This window comes from Dama dama, chromosome 22, assembly GCF_033118175.1.
Source record: "Dama dama isolate Ldn47 chromosome 22, ASM3311817v1, whole genome shotgun sequence".
Taxonomy (NCBI): domain Eukaryota; kingdom Metazoa; phylum Chordata; class Mammalia; order Artiodactyla; family Cervidae; genus Dama; species Dama dama.
In genome coordinates, this window is record NC_083702.1 from 51,341,478 (window position 1) to 51,365,314 (window position 23,837).

Below are 23,837 nucleotides of genomic sequence, written 5' to 3' on the forward strand. Positions count from 1 at the left end.
TTTTTAAAACTTTTTCAATATTATTTAATGAACAAGTCTCATATTCTCATGTATAGTGTATATCAACATTTACTATTCATCTGTCATATTTAATGAAAAACACTATTATTGTACACTTGGAAAAGTCCTTAAACCCATTCTCTAGTGAGTGTCCACCATAATTTAAAGGATATTTTCTCCACTCAAAAAAAAAAAAAAGAAAAAACTACGTGAAGACTACAATCATTAAAAACCAAAGCAATACCTAGTCACACGCTTTACATAATCCCATGAAAAAATAATTAAATTGCTCCTAATCCCTGACGCAAGGCACGTAAAAGCACCCGCACAAAACATCCATGTAAACAGCAATACGGTACATGATTTAAATAACATCAATGACTTTGACACGGCTTGACCTAGACTAAAGGAAAAATAAAATCCACTGTGGCTACAGCTAAAAGCCATGTTAAAATTCACAAGAATTTGTATCTCTTATTATAAAAAGAACAGGCTATATCATCTTTTAGGAAAAAAAACTTCATAAATATTTTCATATTGAGAAACAACATGCTCCCTGGGTAGGAATAAAATCAGAATATTCAGATGTGATCAGGAGTAAATGCAAATGGCATTTCTGAATACCCAGCTTTGATATTCACCAGGCCTAGTAGTCTGGACTATTTGTAGCACCATGGAAAATGCATTAGAAAATCACAAAAGTACATTACTTCAAACTAACCTTGACATGAGGTTCACTTAGTCCACAGTAACAAACAGCAATGATGCAGATAATTTTTTTTTCAGATAATTTAAAAAAATTACTGGCTTACTTGATTTATCTAGCAAGAAAAATTCTGTATTATTTATTTTAGTACATCTCATGTACATAAAGCACCAGTTTAAATAAGATTATCAAACAACCTCTAGCCTCTTGTTACTCAACCTGAAAGTTCATTTCTCATCATTTCTATGTTACATGCTAAAAGTCAAGGAGGATAAAATTAGAATGGTGATAGATATTGAGAGAGAAGTTCAGTCCCCTTCCTTTCAAATGTTATGTCTCTCAAGTAAAACACAGATGAAATAGCGAAATTTAAAAGGTTTTCTGCATTCTCTGGAACTTACCATCTCAGCAGAATAGTTTCTTCCTACTAGAGGATCAGCAGATGGGGGTGAGGACCACAGGGCTCATGCCCTGGCAGGTAAGGCCGGTTAACCTTGCTGCTGCGAGGCCATTCTCTACATTTCTACTGCAAAACAACCTCACCAATGCTCACCACTGGTAAAGCAAGGAGGCCTGAGTGTGAACACAACTCAGGAAGCCCGTTAAACACTGCGAAAAACTACCAGATGAGACTCCACCAGGGGTAACCTCACAGATGAAAATCAGCACACTTGCCTCTTTATTGCCTCTTTACCAGGGGGAATCTTACTAGCAGCATGCCCTTCTTAGGCATGAAAAGGGAGAATGGTGCACCTAAGTTTACACACAGTTCATAATCAAGTGTAAAGATGCAGACTCTTGCATTTTTAAATTACAGGTTAAAAGTGACGCCCTAAAGAAAATTAATTTCTTCATAAATGAAATACAGTCTTATAAAAAAAGCTGGAATGATGAGTAATTCAAATACAAAAACTCATATACAGAAAACCCTTTTTCCTTCCAAACTACTTAGGTCCGTACAGTTGACTCCACTGTACTTTGATCACAACACCCGAATAAAATATGAATAAAATGCTTCAGCTAGCACACCGAGGGCCACTTGACAACTGCATTAAAACTGCAGCATTTAAGCAGGGCTGAAAAACACCATCCTTAAACGTGGTTTCCTTCTTGCTCTTGCGTCCCACAGTGATTACTAAATGAAGGGATCTGGTCTGTAAACGACTGGGTCATCCACTGTCCGTTTGGAATGTTACTGAAAGTTGATTCTCCATTGTCAGCAGCTGGGATGGGGTGCGGGAAGGAGGAGAAGAACATTACTCTATTTAAAAGCTTTAAGTGACATAATTAGGAGATTTTAACAGTCCATTGTAGGAGAGTTGCTACTAAAATAGTTAAGCAAGATTCTTGAATACAACTTAAATTTCTATTCTAAGATACAGGAACTGATAAATTCTGTTAAATTCAAGGAGGGAAATGCAGCAAGGAGGACTCTGAGTCAGTAACTTCAAGAAAATGAGCTTTAAAAGCCTGTGTAGTTAAACATCAAATAATCACCGAATTTTCACTCTAAATCACTAAATAGACTTTTTAAAGATTTTTTTTTAATGTGGACCATTTTTAAAGTCTTTATTAAATTTGTTATAATATTGCTTCTATTTTGGTTTCCTGGCTGCAAGGCATGTGGGATCTTAGCTCCCCAACCAGGGCTCGAACTCAGGCCCTCTGTAGCGTAAGGCGATAGCCTAACCACTGGACTACCAGGGAAGTCCCCCAGTCACTAAATAGATTTCTGTATTTCCATTCCCATTCTTCAGTAATTAACTCTCTCCAAAAAAAACCCCTCTTTCCCCCAGTCCCGGCAAAACCAAGTCTTTGAACGGGGCAAACAAAGGGGTGGGGACACACCAGCCCATCCGAAGAGAATCCCCAAGGCTCACCAGGGCAGGGGCTTTCATTGTAAGCGCCGCCGTACGCTGCTTCATAACCCGGGTCGTATTTTTCTTCCTTCACAGCCATCTTCTTTGCGTCCTCTGTGAGGAGGGTAACAGGGATGTAAAACTGATTTTGTGTAACAATTTTGAAGATAGCTTTATTCAGCAATTATTAAGAATAAATCTTTTTCTTGAATTTCACATCCACGGAAACAACTTTCATATTAAACTCTTTTTAACATAAACAAAATAAACTCCTAAGAACTGTAAAAGCCTATGAGATGTAATTTTAGGTGACCCACACTACTGCTTGGCTTCTCAGCATATGTAGGAACACCCAGATTAGACTGGAAGCCCTTGGTAAAAGGAGGTTTTAATAGTGACTAACACTTGTTATCAGAACACTCTGGCTGCCAATAAATCGTTTTCTTTTCTACTGCTTTTAAATTCACAACACACTTTCTATAAGGCAGACATACACGACCCGAGCAACAGGAGTGATGAATGGTAACGCACCTTGGGCGAGCTGCAGGTCAAACGTATACTGCACTTCTTGAACGTCTGTGTTTCGCTCAATGCCTTTCAGCTGATCTCGTAAGTCCTTCAGCTTAATGTAGTAATGCACCTTGTCCTGGGCACGGGGAAACTGGGCACATCTGGCACTGGATGACGGCATCACGTAGCAGAGCTAGAACCAGAACAGTTTACAGCTACAGAAATCCTTCAATCCTGCTGAAGCCACTCATGTTGAGATCAGAAGCCTTCTTTTTCTTTGGGTCAATAACTTGATACTTACCACATTGCCATATATGCAAAATCCGTAAGAGCAGCTGTGTTTGAGTTCAAATTCCTAATATTTCCTTATTACAAAGTCAACAAATCAAAACCAATGAGTCTTTTCCCCTCAGGGTTTGTACCAAAGGGCATGTAAGTATACAATGAAAAGTCTTTCCTCCTCATTCTGTTTCCATCCACCTAGTTCTCCTTCCCAAAGGCAATCCTCATTGCTAGTTCCAGAGGCCCTCCACGAATTTAGAATCAAATGTGTCTGATGATGTGTACTCTCCTTCACCCTTTTTAAAAACACACAAATGGCAACATGCTCTAGTCCCTGCCCGGCACCCTGCTTTTTTACTCAACAGTGTCTCTCAGACGGAACTCTGTATCAGGTATCCACATCAGAATAAGCTTCCTTTTCTATAGTTGTGTAGCAGTTTCATAATTTATTTAACCAGCGTCTACCTGCGGGCATTCAGGTTGTTTCCAATCTTTTACTATTATAAACTGCAGTGAAAAAGCTTGTACATATTTAAATTTGAACATATGTGACTGTGTCTTTTGGATACATTTCTAGAAATGGAATAGCTAGAAAGCAGGATATTTGCATTTATCATTTTGGATGATGGTGACAAACTGTCCTTCATAGAGTATATAAAAATACATATCTTATATATAAAAGAGAGAGGCTGCTCAATTATGGACTTTCCAGTTGTAATTTTTTGTAATTTTTAAATTGGCCTCTATACCATGTATTACAGAGAAAAAACCCAAACCATTATTGACTTATTTTGTTTTGTTTAAGCAATATTTAGAAAAGCCTGATTCAGAGGTACAAATGCTACCAGGTTTTTGTAATAGCACATTTTTCCAATCTCAAGACAGCCTTCAGTTAAAGTGATCCAGAAACTTGAAAAAGCAGATGTTTTTCAAAGCTGGATCACTAACATCATCAATATCTATGAATATTTCATGATAAAGAGTAAATTTTATAAGACAAATGCACTCACAGATCATTGTGGGAGCCAAAACTACCTATCTCGATATGATTCAGATTCACTTATTATTGCACTACTGTGATCACACATCCCAAGAGATGTACCGAGGCTCCTCTGGCATTTCAGGGACAATAATGCTCCTTCTATAGGAAGGAGTGAATCATCTCTGCAATTTTACCCAAGGAGACAAGGGTACGCCTCTATTTAAAGAGTGACCAGTGCTACAACCTACTTTATCAATTACACATTTACTAGTTAAAAACAGAAGAAATTATAAAGGAAGTTAAAATATATACTGGCGGCAGAAACTGTATTCTGAGGTCTCCACAGAAACTTGTTGGCACACTGGCTTATCATTTAAAATATTGTCTACAGCACAGAAGTCTGTGCATGTCTATTTTTATTTCAGAAGTTGTAAACAAAACTCAAAACTATATTTAAGAAGCAAAATTTGAACCAAGTGTCTGCAGAAACTCCACAGAAATTCATACAGTGTTTTAAAAGCAATGTGTTATTGTATGTGCCCTTACGTATAAGGACAACAGCATCAATGCCAGTCAGGTTGGCAGGACGCCTGCTGCGACTGGGCTGTTCTGTTTACACGGCTCTAACGCGAGACTGGGCCAAGATACACCAACAAAGGGGCATCAGCAGTTTCACTGATCAGGATCGTGTCTATATTTACATGTTTGTTTCACAACGGAATAAGGGCTAACGCACTAGAATTTGGCAAGAATATCCCATCAAATGTATTTTGAATGCAGCATGTGAGTAACCTCCTCTCAATATTTTGGCCAAATAATGTAACTAACGTAATGTTATAAAGGCATTTATCTGACAAATGTTTCTTTTTCTAATACAACTACAAAAGTATCTGAATTAATCTGCAACTATTAGTTCAAGTTACTATGCAGATATTATTCCACAAAATACAGTGCTTTTTTTTTTATGGCAAAAATTACAAATGGACAGAACAAATAAAAAGGGAAAACTAGATAGAAAAAAATTTCGTATTTATCTGATTTACAAATGCAGTTTTAAGGACTTACAGTTTCTGTGTCTGGGATCTTATGGGGTTGAAGTCCAAACTCTAAGTTCTTAACCTTTACTCCAAAAACTTCCTTACTAAAAATTTCGTAAATACCTAAAATGAAATACAAATATATTTACATTGCCCATAATGTTAATCGAAGAAAAAAGATAAAATCTAAAAGTAAATCTTACATTTTCCATTAAACACTGCTATTCGTGGCTGATATTTCTGTAATTTCTGCACTAGAATACGTCCTCCTTCACGGAATTCTTTACTAAAATTGAATTAAAAAGTAGTCAAAATATAAATATGGCAGTACTTATAATGTGCTAAATTCAGACAGCTTTCAATAAAAGAGCAAATCGTAAAACTACTATGCTCAGCTTGAACTAGTTAGATACTTAGGATGCTCCTGGAGTGTATAAGGCACAATTATGGCCAAGGTTCCAACCTATCAAACCAAAGGTTCCATAATCACCTGGAAAGATCCTTGCTCCCTGGTGTTGTCCTTTCCACCATATTGGTAAATCCAATACCATATTTCCCTGGTAGAGTGTGATCGTCCATGTGACTCAGCTGAACCTCACTCAGCCCTGACATAAATAGGCACTTCCCTGTGAACAAGAGAGTTTAATTTAGAAAAAGTTCAGTTTATTTCTGTAGAAGGTCAAAGGTTTTTCTGCCCCATGAATGGATGTGGGTCTATTCTTGAAATTAAAAAAAAGAAAAAAGATTTAGTATATTTTAAAAATTATAACATAGGTCAAATACCATACCAAGCAGTTATTATGTGCTGGGTACTATGCTAAGTCCTTCATATGGATGATTTCATTTAAACATCATAGCTATCTTAAGAGATATCTCTATTATTTATCTCCTTTTAATAGGGGGTCGAAGGAAATGCTGGTTGAGTACACAGCTAGGCTGCGTAGTAAACTCTGAAACTGTTTAGCTTTTTAATAACTGGAAGTTAACACCACCTGCCCCTGGAAAACCCCAAACATAAAACATACACCAGTGACTCAGGGCTTCAGACATACTGACAGAGGAGAAAATGAAAAGTGAAATATCTCTAGAAATTTTTTTTTTCAAATAATGGAGACAACATGTTATTAGTTCTAAAAATATATTACTATAATTTGTCCTAAAAGTGTTTTTCTTTTCTTTTTTCTTGGCTGCACTGCATACATGTAGGATCTTAGTTCCCTGACCAGGGACTGAACCCATGGCCCCTGCAGTGTAAGTGCTGAGTCAGTGGACCACCAGGGAAGTCCCTGTCCTGGAATTTTTTAAATGCTGCACTAAGATAATCAGTTAGTGTTTCCTGATAAACTGTTGCATTCCTGATTATCTGTTAGGCAGTGTTAGATAAGATGATTTATATATAGGACAATACAACAGGAGTTATACTTGGTTTTAAAGCTCACTCTACAAGTATGAGGGACTTTAATACTAATTTCTGCTAGATGGAAATTATCCGCAGAGAAATGTCTACAATCAGAGCATTTCTTAACTATTACTACTTGATGGCCAATGTATTTCATTTCTCCTAGGAAATAAGATGAGTAGAAATTTGGAAAGGTATTAAGTTTTCCGTCTGCATTGGCATGATGTACTGTTACTATTCTGTAGATAACAACTAAAAAAAGAAAAATTGTTTTAAAAAAAGGTAGTAAAATTCACTGAAAACAAACAAAAGAGAAAGTATTCCTTTCCATACCCCTCCACTCTTTTTTTTTTCTTTACCCCTTCACTCTTATAAACCAAAATGTTAAGTGTCAGAGGATGTCAAACCTTTCATTTTTGTGTACACACACATTGAAAAGATGTATGTATACTTACTCAACCAATTTCTTTTTAAAAACACATTTTGGTTTAAAAAAAATAGACAAACCCAACTATTAACAAGGACATCTAGTTTAAAAGTAAAATAGTAAAAGAAGGTTAACCACTTACAAAAATGGTTTCCAGGCCCAGGGTAGTGATGCCCTTTGTAAGCAGCCATCAGTCCTGGATTTATGCCAATCTACAAAACAAAATGTTTATATATTTTAGTCTTGAAAAGTAGGCTTAGGTCTTAGGGCTTCTGTGGAGAAGTGGTGAATTGATTAAAATAAAAATTTAATCCAGCATCATAAGCTTTATCAATTATCTACTCTTGACCTGAACAAAGTATTCCATTTTGAGGAAAGAGATTTCCTTTATATTAAAGTTTTGATTTTTTTTTTTTTTCTTTGTGGCTGCGTTGTATGGCTTGGGGAATGTTCCCTGACCCAGAGACTAACCCTGGGCCCTGATAGTGAAGGCCTGGAATCCTAACCAGTAGGCCAATGGGGAACTCCTTGCTGTTGCTTTTAAAAACCAGTTTGAGTCCCTCATATCCCCAGCATCCTCACTCCCAACTGTCCTGGAACAATCAATCAACCAGAGCTCACGTCCAGCTGCAAGTCTGTTTCTCAGCTCCCAAAAAGCAGCTGACTCCACATCACCTACACAGTTGCTCACATGCTGTTTCTTACAGCTACTGACAAAAATCAAAGTTCAAAATGAGTGTTATCATTCATGGAGAAACCACAGTGTCATGCAACCTAAGTGATTCTTGTGGGTCATTTCGTGTAATTGCCAGAGGATCCACTCCATGCTATCATCACGCATGCTTCACCAACGAGCAAATTAAGTGTTCAGGAAGGCTAACGCTTATCCATGGTCATACACCCACAAGGCAACATCTGAAACCAGACAGCCCTGCCCTAGAGCCCACCCTCTTAAACACAGCCATATGATACAACCTGAAGAAGGTGACACCATTTACCACCAAAAGGATTCTCAGAAATGGTTCTTTTCAGCAAAATGCTCTTTGCAAGGATATGGTTAAGTCACGTTAATCCACCAATGCTACTTATAAACCCAAAGGAGGACAAAATCCTTACAATTACAATGTCCAGATTGAAGGTCAAAATGTCTGGTAGAGTCTTGGTCAGAAGTTCAGCTTCTGAAACACCATTGAAACGGTCCACTTTTCTTTTCACTTTAAATGTGTCTGTAATTTTTTCTTGCTTTTCTTTTGACTTTGTGGACTTCCCAGATTTTTTGGTCTCAGCAGGTTTTTGGGGCTCCACTGGTGTTTTTGGTTCTGTTGTTCTGGGTTTTCTTTTCCTTCCTTTTGGAGGAGTCTCTGAAACACAATGATTTCCAGGATATAGCTGCAGAAAACCTTCAATTACAAACTTTATGCAGCTTTCCCCAAAAAGTCACCCATCGACACCCTTAGCTTTCTCTTCTATTTCACGACATCACTCTCCTCTGTAACGCCTCCCCCTTCCTTCACCGGAGAGCTGGGTCTGTGTGGCCCAGCCCCACCTTCCTTCCTCTGCTGGCAGTTCCTGGGATGAGAGGCCCTTAACGATCACAGACTGATTTTCACACACTCTTACCTGGCATCATGGCTTCTCCAGGGACACAAAGTGGCTACACACCATTTATAAGAATTCTAAATGCAAATGCATAAATAATTAAATGAACAAACGAAAGAACAAATAGAAAAACAGGGAGGAAAGGAAACATTTTAACTCAGTTTCCCTGTAATTTCCAGCAGAAGAAAACTTCAAATGGCTTGTGGGTTTTCTTTCCCCTGAACTGAGTGTATATGCTGTTCTTCACACAGTCAAAGAGGTGAATTGAGAGATGCCAGAGATGAACTCTCTGGGCTGGCAGTGTTTGTCTACAGGTAAGACTTGGACTCTGATCTCAGGACCTTAAACAGTTTCTCAACCTTGGCCCTGCTGACATCTTAGGCGGAATAATTTAGTAATCATGGCCTCTACTCCCTAGATGCCAGTAGCATCCTGCCAGTCATGATTGACCAGGTGTCTCCAGACAATGCCATACACCCCTCAGGGGAACTTACCCGTGGATAAGAACAAGTGACATAAAATTCTCCAACAAGAAGCCTTGCCTTTTTACCCACAACTCCCCTAATATGGCTCTTCATCTCTCAGGCCCCCACTCTATTCCACTACTATTTGGCGTTTTCTCATCTGAGCCTTCCATCCATCCCCTGTTCTCCACATTGCTTCAGCCACTGTCTGTGCCAAGGGATCCACCTCCATCAGCTTGTAGCTGTCCTAGTGCTTCCTGCCCAGAAAAACAGAAGAGTTGAAGGCAGGGGGACCTTCAGCACAGAGGAGTTACATGTGCTCTGCAACCATAAACTGGAACTCCTCACACCACACTGATGCACGGCGGAAAATCATTACCCTCTCCCCACCATCCACTGCTGAATCTGTCCTCTTCTCCTCTAACTCTCTATCTTGGTGAATGGTACCTCCTTCGTCCAACTGCCTGGGAGTGACTTCCAGACTCCTCTATCTTCCTCATCCCCCTGCATGAAATCCATTAACATGGCCATGCCTCCAAGTTCTGCCCTGCTCTCTACCATCTTATTTTATCTATATTATTAGATATATATTTTACATATCTCTGTTACAGTCTGTTCTCTAGAATATTTAAATGTCAATCTATTTATTAAGTCACTCTCTGTTTCCCTTCTGTCTATAGCTTCCTATTGCCTTCAGAGCACAACACACGTTCTTTAGGTTAAACAAGCCTTGCTTGCCCCCATCAAAACTCCTCTCTCACTGCTTCTGTGCTCCACTCCAGTCTGCAATGACAGAGAATTATGGCTTTTCAACCATGTCATGCTTCTTCACTGTAGTTTGACGCATGCCGCTCCCTCGGCCTGGAACTTTCCTCTTCCCACTCTTCTGGTACTGCTCCCTCACCCTTGAACTTCAGAGTCCCACGAAGCTGCCTCTGAGCCTCGGTCCGGGTTAGGTGCCAGCCCCACAGCATCCTGGGTCCCTCTTCACCACATGGTGTGCTGAGGAGTTTCACGTTCACTTTTATTTTCTCCTATGAGATGATTTGAGGGCAGAAGCTATGTTCTTTTATCCCCCCAAACCTATCAGAGTGCCCGAAACACAGTAAGTACTTAAAAAGTAGATTAAATTTTTTAACACAAAAACAGAGTTAAAATTCATCATTAAACCCTTTCTTAAATAAGTTGGCTGACGCAATGGTAATTTTCTAAACTGTCCTGGTGAAAACTACCTTGTGTGGGTTCCTGACCAGGTGCTGGGGCTGGAACTTCGGCTGGCAATTCTTGTGCATTCATAACTGCCATATTAGGAACTTCAGTCATCATTTGTTGGAGTGGAAATGTATAAAAAGCTTGAGCTTGCTGAAGAGGATAGCTGAAAGAATTAAGGATAAGAGAGGAAGATAAAATTATCCAAATGTAAGTTTAAACGATCTGCTCTTAAAAAGCCCCAGGATTAAATTATTTCTAACCAGATTATAGAATTTATTTAGAGTTGACAACAGGAGCAAAAAGAGGAGTAAGATCTATTCCCATATGTACATTTACCCAATCTTCACCTGGTGCCTACTAACCAACTATAATTAACTCTCACACACTGATGTGTCATCAGTAAAACTTACCAGTCCTGTTAGGCAAGCCTATACTTTCCCTGAAATGAGATCATGGGAATTTTCTAGTAGAGAACTGAAAGGTCCACCAGCCCATACAGAGTTGAAATATCCACAAAAATAATCTGTATTCCTACCTCAGTATCTAATTCTCTTGTCACAGAAATCCTCTGCAATGAAACCTTTTTACGTTCAGCTTTGAGATATAGTTGATACACTGCGACATTGTTTAAGTCTAATGTGTACAACAGTGCTGACCTGACACACACATAGGACAAAATGATTACCATCAAAGCCTTAGCGAACACTGCCACCAGGGCACCTAATTACCATTTCGTTTTTGTGAGAACATCTCAAATCTACTCTCTCAGCAACTTTCAAGTACATACTCAGGATCATTAGCTAGAATCACCATGCTGTACATTTTAGATCCCCAGAACCTGCAACCTAAGGTTTGTGCCCTTTGACCACCATCTCCCCATCCTACCTGCCCCCCATCTGTTTTTTAGTGGTTGCTGGATTTTCTGCCATTAAATGAGGATTAGAAATAGAAATATTTATATTTCTATAAATATCTGTGAATTTACTCGAAAGACCACTCTAAACTTCTCTTCTGAACACGATTTAAACTCTGTTCAAAGTGTTTTGTTCAGTGTAAGGAACACAGGCCTTCACAAGTACTGCTAAAAAGTATTTCTGGGGGCTATAAACTACTACCTCAAGCTGTTGCTAACAGCACAAAGCTAGGGAAGTAAATACATGTTTTATGAAACTAAAGTGACAGTTGATGCCAAAAAATGCCATTAAATATGCAGAAGGAAGAAAAGCACTAGGAAATAAAATGAGTAACTATGTTTACCATTTGGAGAGAAAAGCCATGTTTTCTCTGACAAGCTACTCTACTTAATGGTTTTCTCTTTCTGTGACGTGTGGAGAAAGGAAACAGGGTGCTCAGAAAGCAGAGGTTAAAAAGGCAAGCAAAAAAAAGGGCAAACTAGTACACTGTAAATGGGTGAGCTTCACAACATGTAAATCATATATTAATAGAATGTTTTTTTGTTTTGTTTTTTTTAAAAAGGCAAACCAAAATATTTCCAGGATAAACTTAAATGGCCCATGCAGACACAGGGTCACACACTATTGGCAGGGTAGCTAGGCTAGAACACTGGATACTGAAAGAAAAACTGGGGCCAAACTCAATGGACAAACCACTGGGGAAGCATTTTAGCTTCAAGCTATCTTTAAGGTGTAAGATGGTAAGGAAAAGGTGAAGAATTAGTGAGAAAGATATTAAACTATCTTAAAAGAGTTTTATTTCTTTAAATATAGTTTTCAAATTATACAAAAAATAAAGACAATAAGGTGATTTAGTGCACTATAGTACATCAACACGAGAATATTATGCAGTTACAAAAATTAAGTTTATTAATATTTAAAAGCACAGAGAATGTTTAATATAAGGTGGAAAAGAATACAAAATGGCACTGTGAGCCAACGCTGCACGTGGAGAAAGCATGTAGGAAAGGACTAGAAATTAAGATGTAAAATTGAAAAGAAGCAAAGAGCTTAAACCTTGCCTGGCACGAAGTCAAATGTCCTCTTTTTTCATACTTTTCTCTAGTAACACTCATAGCTCTTTTGGATGAACTAGTTGTTCCATGTTAAGGACTCAGATATTCTAATGAGAGCTGGATATAGCTGAGTTAGTCGAGTGATCTCGTATGGCTGCCCTCTGGAAATTCTAGTGAAATATAATGTGATTTTTGATTGCGGCCAGAAACAGGTTCCTGAGACGCCAACAGCCCATTCAGCTTGAACGTATAACAGAACACTCCTGCGGTCACGGTGAGTGAGCAGCTGAAAGCGTGCAGGAAGGACTGTCCTCAGTTTGCCACACCGTCATCAAGACAGCGTCTCTCTCTCCCCCATGTTTATTGCTACGGCTCTGAGTTTCACACGTCTGTCCCATTTTGAGCACTTCACAAAAATCCACTCCTAAAAATATATAAATCAGGGAAACAACATTTACATTACAAAAGGGTTATGAACTTAAAAACACTTCCAAAATGTGGCTCCGTTAGCATACTTACAGATCATTAAATTCTGAGGTTCAAAAACTGAAAATCAAAGTTTTAGATGTCAACTGGCTGAAGAAAAAGTAAAAAATAAGAGAAAATGCAGTCTTATTTTAGAGATGTGTATCAATTTAGAAAAAAAAATTCAGAAACTTGTCTATAATATAGATGTGTCCCTTAACTGTTCTAAAATTATCCCTGGCACTTTATCATAAGATAAATTAGAAAGGAAATAGAGAAGGCTATGGATAATAGAATGTGTAAGTTCTGAGGTAATATACTCTTTTTGAACATTTGATTTAGCTTGATCATCTTAACAGCTTCTTAACAACAGCTGAACAAAAGGAAAGAGGGTGAACTACAACACTCTTACTACTTGGCAGAGGACAGAATTCCACCTGTATGAAAACCTTCATGGACTACAATTCTGGATAATTTCATTTCCTATTATCTAATAAAGGTTAAGTTTGAAAGCAGCATGAACCCATTTCAATCTTTATGTGGATATAATTCCTAAATACATTTGCTGTATATATAAACATAGAATAACTGCCCCTTCGTATCAGAATTCTGCAGTGTTTATAACAATAATTTTCTCTGTATGAAAGACAGCAAAAGAGGAGCAGTTAGTTAAGTCATTCATCCTCTGAGGACCTCCATTCCCTCCCCATGAAAATGAGGGTGAGATTTCTGTGATTTCCACATATAAAGAGAAAGTGCAGGAAATAGGACCAAATCTGTCCAGACTCACAAGAGGCCCTGAAACATTTTAATTTTCTGTAATTCCCTGATAGCCAACTCAGGAGCATGACAAATGATTTTACTTCCCTGTTGACTTTTCTCCCCTATCATCTATGTCTGTCCTCATGATGATGGTTCTGCACCTCTCCCCTTTTCCTGCAGTGAACCCTTTACTCTCTCCTAGCTTCCATTTAACACCCTCTTCATTTGAACAGTGCTCAAAGGACTGGTTTTCTACCACTGTCTGAAATTTGTTGAAGTGTGCATTTTTGAGCTCTCTTTCTCAAAATACACACAAACACACATACACACACAGTCGATTAAGTCAGGAGTCTAGTTAATTTGGATTTTGCTGTATTTCAAAAAACTAACACTTGGAGGTTTCTCTAAGATGAGTAACTTCTTTAATCCTCAGTCATTTCCCACTGTTCTAAAGGTGTAAGTTGCTTTTTCCCTAAATACATCTGTCTTAGTCCCTTCAGGTTGCTATACAAAACCCCACAGATTGAGTGGCTTATAAATAACAAATACCCGTGTCTCACAGTTCTGGGGGTTGGAAAGTTCAAGTTCAAAGTGCTGGCGGACTCAGTGTCTGCAGAGCGCCTGCTTTCTGGCTCCTTTTCGCTTGCCTTCTTGCTGTGTCCTCACATGCAGAAGGGGTTAGGGGTCTCTCTGGGACCTCTTTCACAGAGACACTACTCACGTTTAGGTGGGCTTGGGCCTCATGGACTCATCACCTCCAAAAGACCCCACCTCCCAATGCCACACTGGGGCTTAGAGGTTTCAACATAAGAATTCTGGATAGACACAAACAACACAGCAATATTTTATTACCTTCATTTAAACAAGCATATATAACACTGAACACTTACAAAATATCAATGTCGAATAAACCAAATGCTCAACCAAAAGGGACTATTACATAAATTATGATGAAATACTATCTAGCTATCTAAAAGACAATAAACAGAGCTGAGCACCAAAGAATTGATGCTTTTGAACTGTGGTGTTGGAGAAGACTCTTGAGAGTCGCTTGGACTGCAAGGAGATCCAACCAGTCCATCCTAAAGGAAATCAGTTCAGAATATTCATTGGAAGGACTGATGCTGAAGCTGAAAATCCAATACTTTGGTCACCTGATGCAAAGAACTGACTCACTGGAAAAGACCCTGATGCTGAGAAAGATTGAAGGAGGGAGGAGAAGGGGACGACAGAGGATCAGATGGTTGGATGGCATCACCGACTCAATGAGTTTGAGTAAACTCCGGGAGTTGGTGATAAGACAGGGAAGCCTGGCGTGCTGCAGTCCATGGGGTCGCAAAGAGTCAGACATGACTGAGCGACTGAACTGAACTGAACTATCTAAAGTTGACATTCAATATTGCTAAGTGGGAATGTGTGCATTCACCATGCATTATGGGGTACTTGCTGAGCACAATCTATTTAGATACTGTGAACTCAAAAGAGAATGAGCCAGAACCCCCAACTTATTGAACTCTTTTGCATACAGCATAATTTCAAGTTTCCTCACTATCTGATCATTTTTCTGGAGCTTAAGATAAAATAAAAATGCTTCATGGCCTCAGTGACCTGAAACTGAGCAGGGTGGTCAGAGTCTTCATTCTGGAGATACATCACAAAATCCATTCCATTAGCTTCCTGGCACCCACACTGTACTGTTGATTCTACTGAGTTTACCGTCAATGAAAACTGCCCTTCACTGCTGTTCCCTCATCTCACACTAAAAGATGCTTCACATTCTTGTCAGTCGGGACTAATCTGGATTCTGACTCAGTCTATCAATTCCACAAACCCCTTCCAGAGTTGGGTCACTCAAATATTTTATCAGCGTGCCATTAGCACCTCGAAGCTGTTAAACTGTGAAAAGTTGGGGCAGGAGGGCTACATGGCACATCAGTACAGACCTCTCTTCCATCTGCCTTTGACTCTCTGTAGTAAAGCAGTTTTGATTTCATCCAATAGGACCACCATTGCCAACATCTGCTGGATCATCGAAAAAGCAAGAGTTCCAAAAAACATCTATTTCTGCTTTATTGACTATGCCAAAGCCTTTGACTGTGTGGATCACAATAAACTGTGGAAAATTCTGAAAGAGATGGGAATACCAGACCACCTGACCTGCCTGTTCAGAAAATTGTATGCAGGTCAGGAAGCAACAGTTAGAAATGGACATGGAACAACAGACTGGTTCCAAATAGGGAAAGGAGTACGTCAAGGCTGTATATTGTCACCCTGCTTATTTAACTTATACGCAGAGTACATCATCAGAAACGCTGGGCTGGAAGAAGCACAAGCTGGAATCAAGATTGCCAGGAGAAATATCAATAACCTCAGATATGCAGATGACACCACCCTTATGGCAGAAAGTGAAGAACAACTAAAGAGCCTCTTGATCAAAGTGAAAGAGCAGAGTGAAAAAGTTGGCTTAAAGCTCAACATTCAGAAAACTAAGATTATGGCATCTGGTCCCATCACTCAGAAAGAGATGACAGGAGTACATAAAATATTTAATCATCTCCTGTTGCCTTTGTTTTTGTTATGACAAATGTATTATATATCAGGCACCGTTTTGGGGATTTTATTTGCTTTTTTGTTTTTGGTCACACGGCTTATGGGATCTTAGTTCCCCAGCCTGTCATCTCCTTCTGATGCTATCTAACCTAGTATCATTATCAAAAGGGGAAAGAACCTAGCTGGGTAGGTCTTGCTTTATTCAACTCACACTGTTGCCTAATGATCAACAGCTCCTTTTAAATATGCTCAATAACCACAGAAATAAAAATTTTATTGAGGACCAAAGTCAGTAAATTCCATGGCAGATTCTACCTTTGGAAAATAAAAGGGACCCATGTGTTTATATTTGGGCTTTAGGCCCCTCCCCTGTTGTCTGCAAATTCTTAAAGAATGTTGTAATCTGGCCTCTCACTTGAAATACAACTGATTTGGGCTAAGAAACATTATTTCTGCTACAGCAGCTGAAGTGAAGTCGCTCAGTCATGTCCGACTCTTTGCGACCCCATGGACTGTAGCCCACCAGGCTCCTCTGTCCATGGGATTCTCCAGGCAGAATACTGGAGTGGGTTGCCAGCTGAAACTTCTCTTAAATGCTCTCATTGATCTTGAGCTTTAAATCTCTCTTACAGACATCTATTTGCCATATTCCATCTACACTCAATTTTCTAACATAAAATGAAAAATCAAAATCAGAACTAAGTGCTTATGTTTTCTGTCATCTAAGAACATGTCAGTGAACTAGGAAGAAAACCCAAACCTTTCTTGTCCTTCTTGTTGTCTACACTAATGAAAAGAAGTTCTTAGTCTCTTTAACATTTCTAGACAGTCCAATCTCATTTGAGGGTTAATCTTTCCTGTCTGTATTCTCAGTGGTTTGTTTTACCTTTCCAGTTATTATTGATTCAGCATCCTACTTCACATCTTTGGTAAATCTCTTTTTCTTTTTTTAATTTATTTTTATTAGTTGGAGGCTAATTACTTTACAATATTGTAGTGGTTTTTGTCATACATTGACATGAATCAGCCATGGATTTACATGTATTCCCCATCCTGATCCCCCCTCCCACCTCCCTCTCCACCCGATCCCTCTGGGTCTTCCCAGTGCACCAGGCCCGAGCACTTGTCTCATGCACCCAACCTGGGCTGGTGATCTGTTTCACCCTTGATAATATACATGTTTCGATGCTGTTCTCTTGAAACATCCCACCCTCACTTTCTCCCACAGAGTCCAAAAGTCTGTTCTGTATTTCTGTGTCTCTTTTTCTGTTTTGCATATAGGGTTATCATTACCAGCTTTCTAAATTCCATATATATGTGTTAGTGTACTGTAATGGTCTTTACTTTCTGGCTTACTTCACTCTGTATAATGGGCTCCAGTTTCGTCCACCTCATTAGAACTGATTCAAATGAATTCTTTTCAATGGCTGAGTAACATTCCATGGTGTATATGTACCACAGCTTCCTTATCCATTCGTCTGCTGATGGGCATCTAGGTTGCTTCCATGTCCTGGCTATTATAAACACTGCTGCAATGAACACTGGGGTGCATGTATCTCTTTCAGATCTGGTTTCCTCAGTGTGTATGCCCAGAAGTGGGATTGCTGGGTCATATGGCAGTCCTATTTCCAGTTTTTTAAGAAATCTCCACACTGTTCTCCATAGCGGCTGTACTACTTTGCATTCCCACCAACAGTGTAAGAGGGTTCCCTTTTCTCCACACCCTCTCCAGCATTTATTGCTTGTAGACTTTTGGATAGCAGCCATCCTGACTGGCGTGTAATGGTACCTCATTGTGGTTTTGATTTGCAGGTAAATCTCTTTTTCACGTTTGAGCTCATTAGAAATGTACACCGGTCCTCTTCTTTTCTTCTCTCCGGTTAGTACTTTTTAAGACTCTTGAACTCTCTTCTCGTTCTTAAAAAAAGGGTCTACATCTATAAGTTTTTTTAAATTAATCTCTTCCAAAATAAAAAGATTAACTATACCAAACATTCCATGATGAGCACAAAGTCAAGGATGACAAAGCACTACTTTCTCAGGATTACCGGCGCCCGAATCATTTCAGAATCCCCAACAAAAAACGCCTTAGAGTATTAACACAGAGTTCCCCATACTTCCCAAAGTGAAAGCATTACAAGTCAGAATAAAAAATGGTCTATAACCCAATGGATTCAGTTAAGACCAAATAGAAGTCAGACAGTTTTGAGCTAAACATTGTACCAGAGAAACCTATTATTTTGCTGTAAGCCACTCCCATTGTGCATTCTAAAACCTACACAGTGGCCAACTGGACTCTGCCATTTTAAGGTACTTGAGCGTGCAGATTTTGGTGTCTCCGAAGGGCCTGGAACTAATCTATGGATACAAGAGAGATGACTGCAATCTATTTGATGGTAGGCCTTTACCCAAGTTTCAGTTCTGATCTGAATGGAAATCATAAAGACAAGAGTGATTTCCACAAGTTTTATTTATAAAGTTCTTTAGGGAAAGACATGGAGTTCTTTATTTCAGGATTTGATTCATAATGTCAGGATGAAGTCTGCACTTTATATCCTTCCCTAAACTCTAAGACAATCTCTGTTGGTTACTAAAGCACTCCCCTTCCACCTAACACTGACTCACAGCATGTCAGAACCAGATTCCACAGACGCCCTATTTTACAGACATCAACAGGCCCAGAGAACTTCAGAGTCTTCCTCAAGTTTAGAGCCCCCAATCAGGATAATTCTTAATGAGGTCTAACAGTATTGTATTCCTATGTAAACTTTATTTTTCTTTCTTTTAAAAGACTCTGTTACTATACTTAGTTTTTCATTTGGCTTTCCATTAGAAGTTCCAATTTCGAAATCTCTGCTTTTGCGAAACTCCCCACGCACCTCACACTCCCCAAAGGACACATCACAAGTAAATACTTAAGATCGTCCCGAAGACCACTGGAACACAATTTTACACGACTTACTAGAAGTGTTATTCCTAGTTCAGAATTCAAGAGCTCTAGAATGGCAACGTTATCCACCTCGTGCCCCTTAGGTACACCGTTGAGGAAGAAAGCCACAGTAAACCTACAACTCCGAGATGAAAACTCCTAGAGTGATACATGTGTCACTTCATCCTTACAGCTGTGCACGATAATGGAGGGTGAACGGAAATGTAGCGGAGAAAGGTAACCGGAAAGAAACACTAATTGGAGACTGCTGGTTGCTTACAACCGCGTTTTTATGTCAGCTAAGTGTCTGGATGGCTACTTCCCCGGTGGCTCAGACAGTAAAGCGTCTGCCCACAATGTGGGAGACCGCGGTTCGATCCCTGGGTCGGGAAGATCCTCTGGCGAAGGAAATGGCAACCCACTCCAGTACTCTTGCCTGGAAAATCCCATGGATGGAGGAGCACGGTAGGCTACAGTCTACGGGGCCGCAAAGAGTCGGACACGACTGAGCGACTGAACTGAACTGAAGCGTCTGGAAGGACTTAGGTAAAAAGTGGCCTGAGCGGGCCGCCAGTGCGCATGGGCGGCCCGGACCTTGGTACTGGGACCGCGGTCTTAAGGAGCCCCTGCGTGCGTGCGTGTGCGTGCGTGCGTGTGTGCGTGCGCCCGCGGCCTGCCCCGCGGCGGGGGGCGCGGGGGGAGGGGCGGTGTTCCGCCAAGGCCTTACCTGCCCGCGTTCTCCGCTTCCATTCCCTGCTGCCGCTCGCGCGCGCAGCTCCTCGGGCCCGGCAACCCAGCGACTCTAGTACCGCGGCGCACGTACGGCGGTACGGTAATAACCAGACGCTCGGACTCGATTGCCGGCAGAACTCGGGCAGTGGCTGGGGCACAGGCTCCTCCCCCAAGTTTCCAACTCCCCCTCCCCCAGTAGGCCAGCCCCACCCTCAGCGCTGCGCTTCCGTCTGCTCAGAGCCAAATCACGTGATGCCGGCCGTCCAGTCACGTTCGCGCTCCTCTCGTTGGTTCTTCTGCTTGCCACTTGGCCTTTCGGGAAGGGTGGAGGATTAAAAAGGCTGGGAGGGCGAGCACTATGCTGATGTAAGCTTTTGTCCTGCCTGACTGTTCAGTGGTGGGTGGGTGGTGGGCGCTTGCGAGTTGGTGAAGTTCTTGGCGCTGTGTAGGTGCGGATTTTATGCTTGTTAGAACGATCCGGGCCTTTCCACCCAACATTTTATTATGATTAAAAACAGTGCTTTGCGTTAATGACCAAGTAATTACTGTGATGTAAGAGAAAGAAGAAACTTTCAGTCAGAAAACTTGGGACTCCTGGGCACTGTACCATATTGGGCCTCAATATGTGAAATGACGGTGATTGTAAAAGGGTTTTGTAAAATGTGAAACTTTGCATAAACTGTTCTCTGCTTTACTTTTAACGTGTAGAAATATAAAAGTCCGAAGTCTATGAGATTAGATGGCATTCAAACATGACTTCCTCCTTTCAGCCTTTTGGGCCAACCCCTCATTTCTTGATGATTTTGCCCCTCGTGTTTGTTTCATTAGTTCTCAAGTTAGCACTGGTTTTTGTGTAAGAACTTCATTAACTGCATGAAAATAGGCTTTGCTGTTTCTCTAGTTTGCATGATGGGAGACATGGCTGCTCTATTAGTTTTCCATAGTTAATGCTGTCGCATTAGATGAGTGCAAAGTCTCAGTGGTTTACAGCAGGTTTATCACTCATTGGTTAATATACGAGCTGGGAAATAGTGGAAGCTCTGCTGTTTCTGTCTTCTTCATTCTAGGATTCAGAAAAGGGTTTTCATTAGTAAATACAGAAATATTGATTTGTATTATGAATTGCTTAAGTGAAACTTAGAACATTTTTAAACTCTTCAGAACTTATATGAATATTCTGCTTATTGGTAGATATCACTCAGAATCTGAGTTATGGGCGGTATTCAGTGACTATCTGTTGAATGACTGAAGTAGCAACAGCCCATCCTCTTTTTCTCTCTGGGTTTGCTAACTGCTCAGGACCGCAGTCTGGAGAAGGTTTAAAGCAACATCTCTTAAGGTATTCTTGTTTTTTTTTTTTTTTTTTTGGCCGCCACAGCATGTGGAATCTTATCTCCCCCATGGGGATGGAACCTATACCCCCTGCAGTGGGAATGTGAGTCCTTACCTGTAAACCACCAGTTCCCCATCCTGAATATATTTTTAAATGCCTGAATTAGGTGAGAATATTGTGGAAATTAAGTCGAAGTGAAGGTTACTAATGGGAAGCTCAAGAAGTAGGAAGCTATCATCTTGGATAGGAGATCATCTCTGATGCTGGCAGGAAGGGCTGGCTTTATGGGTGTGTGATCTGTGTGGTTGAATTTATTGCCGTTTAGCTGCTACGTTGTGTCTAGCTGTTTTATGACCCCGTGGACTGTAGCCTACCAGGCTCTTCTGTCCACGGGATTTTCCAGGCAAGAACACTAGAGTGGGTTGCCATTTCCTTCTCCAGGAGATCTTCCTGACCCAGGGATTGAACCCAAGTCTCCTGCACTAGCAGGTGGATTCTTTACCACTGAGCCACTAGGGAGGCCTGAGTAGTTGAATAAGGTCCCATAATTGACTTAACTGTTCTGCTACTGCCATCTTGAAATTATTTACTTAAAAGGGGCCTGAATTTTTACTTTGAACTGGGGTTTACAAATTATTAGTTGATCCTGTTGACAGGTGTTAAAGAGGAAGATTAAATGTCCAGTGTTGCTGTGGAATTGGGGGGGGGTCTTGGAGGGTGAGTGGGTACTAAAGACAGCAGTTATGTTAATAACAACAGTGGTAATGATGATAGTAGAACTTAGAGCAGCATCCATTTACTGACTCTGTACCATGCACTGCTTTAAGTGCTTTGCGTATATTAATCCTTTTAATTCTCAGGAGGAAACTCTTGAACAGATGTCACAGCTCGAATTTGAAGGCTATCAGGCTGGAGAACAGGAAAAGCCAGTGCTCCAGTTCAAATCTGAAGGCCATCTGCTTGAGAATTCCTTCTTGTTCTGTTCAAGCCATCAACTGATTGAATAAGGCCCAGTCATATTATGGAGAGCAATCTACTTTGTTAAAGTTGTAGGATAAAAGATCAATATAGAACAATCAATTGTACTCCATATACTACCAACAAATCATCAGAAAAAACACCATTCACAGTAATACCAAAAAAATATGAAATACTTAGGGATGAGTCTAGTAAAAAATGTTCCCCAAAATTATAAAAATATTGCTGAGATAAATTAAGTAAGACCTAAATAAGTGGAGAGATACATTGTGTTCATAGATCAGAAGACAATATTGTCAAAATGATTACAGATTCAATCTTATGACAATCAAAATCCTTGTAGCCTTTATTGTAGAAATTGATGAGATGATTCTAAGTCATACAGAAACTCAGAGATCTAGAATAACCAAAACATTCTTCATAAAGAAAGAACAGTATAATATCACTTATACGTGTAATCTAAAGAAATAGAACAAAATAGTGAATATAGCAAAAAGAAAGAAAAAACTGGAGGACTACATTACCTGGTTTTTATTATAAGGCAATAGTAATCAAGATAGTGTGGTATCACAATAGATTAAAGTATATCAATGGAAAATAATAAAGTCCAGAAAGCCACATACATAGACAGTTAATCAGCAGATTTTCCACAAAGGTACAAAGGCAATTCAGTGGAGAAAGCATTAGTCTTGTCAACAAAAGGTGCCATATGCACACAGGCTTCCCAGGTGGCTCCGTAGTAAAGAATCCGCCTGCAGCGCAAGAGACTCTGGTTTGAACCCTGGGTCAGGAAGATCCCCTGGAGGAGGGCATGGCAACCCACTCCAGTATTCTTGCCTGGAGAATCTCACGGACAGAGGAGACTGGTGGGCTGCAGTCCATGGGGTCGCCAAGAGCTGGACAGGACTGGGGTGACTAAGCACATATGTGCAAACAGAACAAAACTTGGGCCCACACCTCGCACCATACAAAATGTTTTGCTCAAAATGGATCATAGACCTAACTGTAAAACCTAAATCTATAAAACTTCTAGGAGAAAATACAACAGAAAATCTATGACCTTGGGTTGAATTTCTTAGATACAACAGCAAAGCATGACCCATTAAAGAGAAAAATGGAAATGGGACTTCATTAAAATTAAAAACTGCTTTTCAAAAGGTTATTAAGAAAAAGAAAAGTCAAAGTATAGACTGGGAGAAAATATTTGTAGATCAGATCCATCTTATAACTCCAATACTTTAAGTACACTATTAGTTTATAATAATACAATATTTTGGCCACTTGATGCAAAGAACTGACTCAATGGAAAAGACCCTGATGCTGGGAAAAATCGAAGGCAGGAGGAGAAGGGGACGACAGAGAATAAGGTGGTTGGATGGCATCACCAACTTGATGGACATGAGTTTGAGCAAGCTCCAGGAGTTGGTGTTGGACAGGGAAGCCTGGCATGTTGCAGTCCATGGGGTTGCAGAGTCGGACAGGACTGAGCAACTGAACTGAACCAAAGTGATCCATAATGTATAAAGATTCAAAATTCATAATTAAAAAAACCCAATTTTAAAATGTGCAAAAGATTTGAACTGATACTTCCCCAAATGGTTCTCAACATGATTATTCATGAGATGCCATTACCCACCTATTA

At 40.0% G+C, this 23,837-nt stretch overlaps 1 protein-coding gene across 4 annotated transcripts; it reads right to left on the reverse strand.

Annotated features, from left to right (window-relative positions):
- Positions 1-20,043, reverse strand: TDG (thymine DNA glycosylase). 4 transcript variants are annotated; one of them, XM_061125485.1, is made up of 11 exons: positions 19,880-20,012; positions 12,453-12,870; positions 10,498-10,640; positions 8,319-8,563; positions 7,345-7,414; positions 5,867-6,002; positions 5,580-5,662; positions 5,405-5,499; positions 3,097-3,268; positions 2,587-2,679; positions 1-1,929 (listed from the first exon to the last, which is right to left on the reverse strand). In XM_061125485.1, exons 3-11 carry the CDS (start codon positions 10,589-10,591, stop codon positions 1,799-1,801), a joined length of 1,119 nt encoding a protein of 372 aa, XP_060981468.1. In that variant the 5' UTR covers positions 10,592-10,640; positions 12,453-12,870; positions 19,880-20,012; the 3' UTR covers positions 1-1,798. The 4 variants fall into 4 exon arrangements, with proteins under 4 accessions (XP_060981468.1, XP_060981470.1, XP_060981467.1 ...); XM_061125487.1 differs by lacking the exons at positions 12,453-12,870; positions 19,880-20,012 and adding exons at positions 8,823-8,878; positions 10,170-10,299 and having other exon boundaries at positions 10,498-10,634; XM_061125484.1 differs by lacking the exon at positions 12,453-12,870 and having other exon boundaries at positions 19,880-20,043.
- Between the last annotated feature and the right edge of the window lie 3,794 nt (positions 20,044-23,837).

Bases quoted from the DNA above. Each gene is read 5' to 3' on its own strand.
- TDG (XM_061125484.1), bottom strand. From the start codon at position 19,902: ATGGAAGCGGAGAACGCGGGCAG. The intron at 5,500-5,579 runs GTAAGATTTACT...ATTTCATTTTAG, and splicing joins AGCAGTGTTTAATGGAAAAT to GTATTTACGAAATTTTTAGT. The intron at 1,930-2,586 runs GTGAGCCTTGGG...ACCCCATCCCAG, and splicing joins CAATGAAAGCCCCTGCCCTG to CTGCTGACAATGGAGAATCA.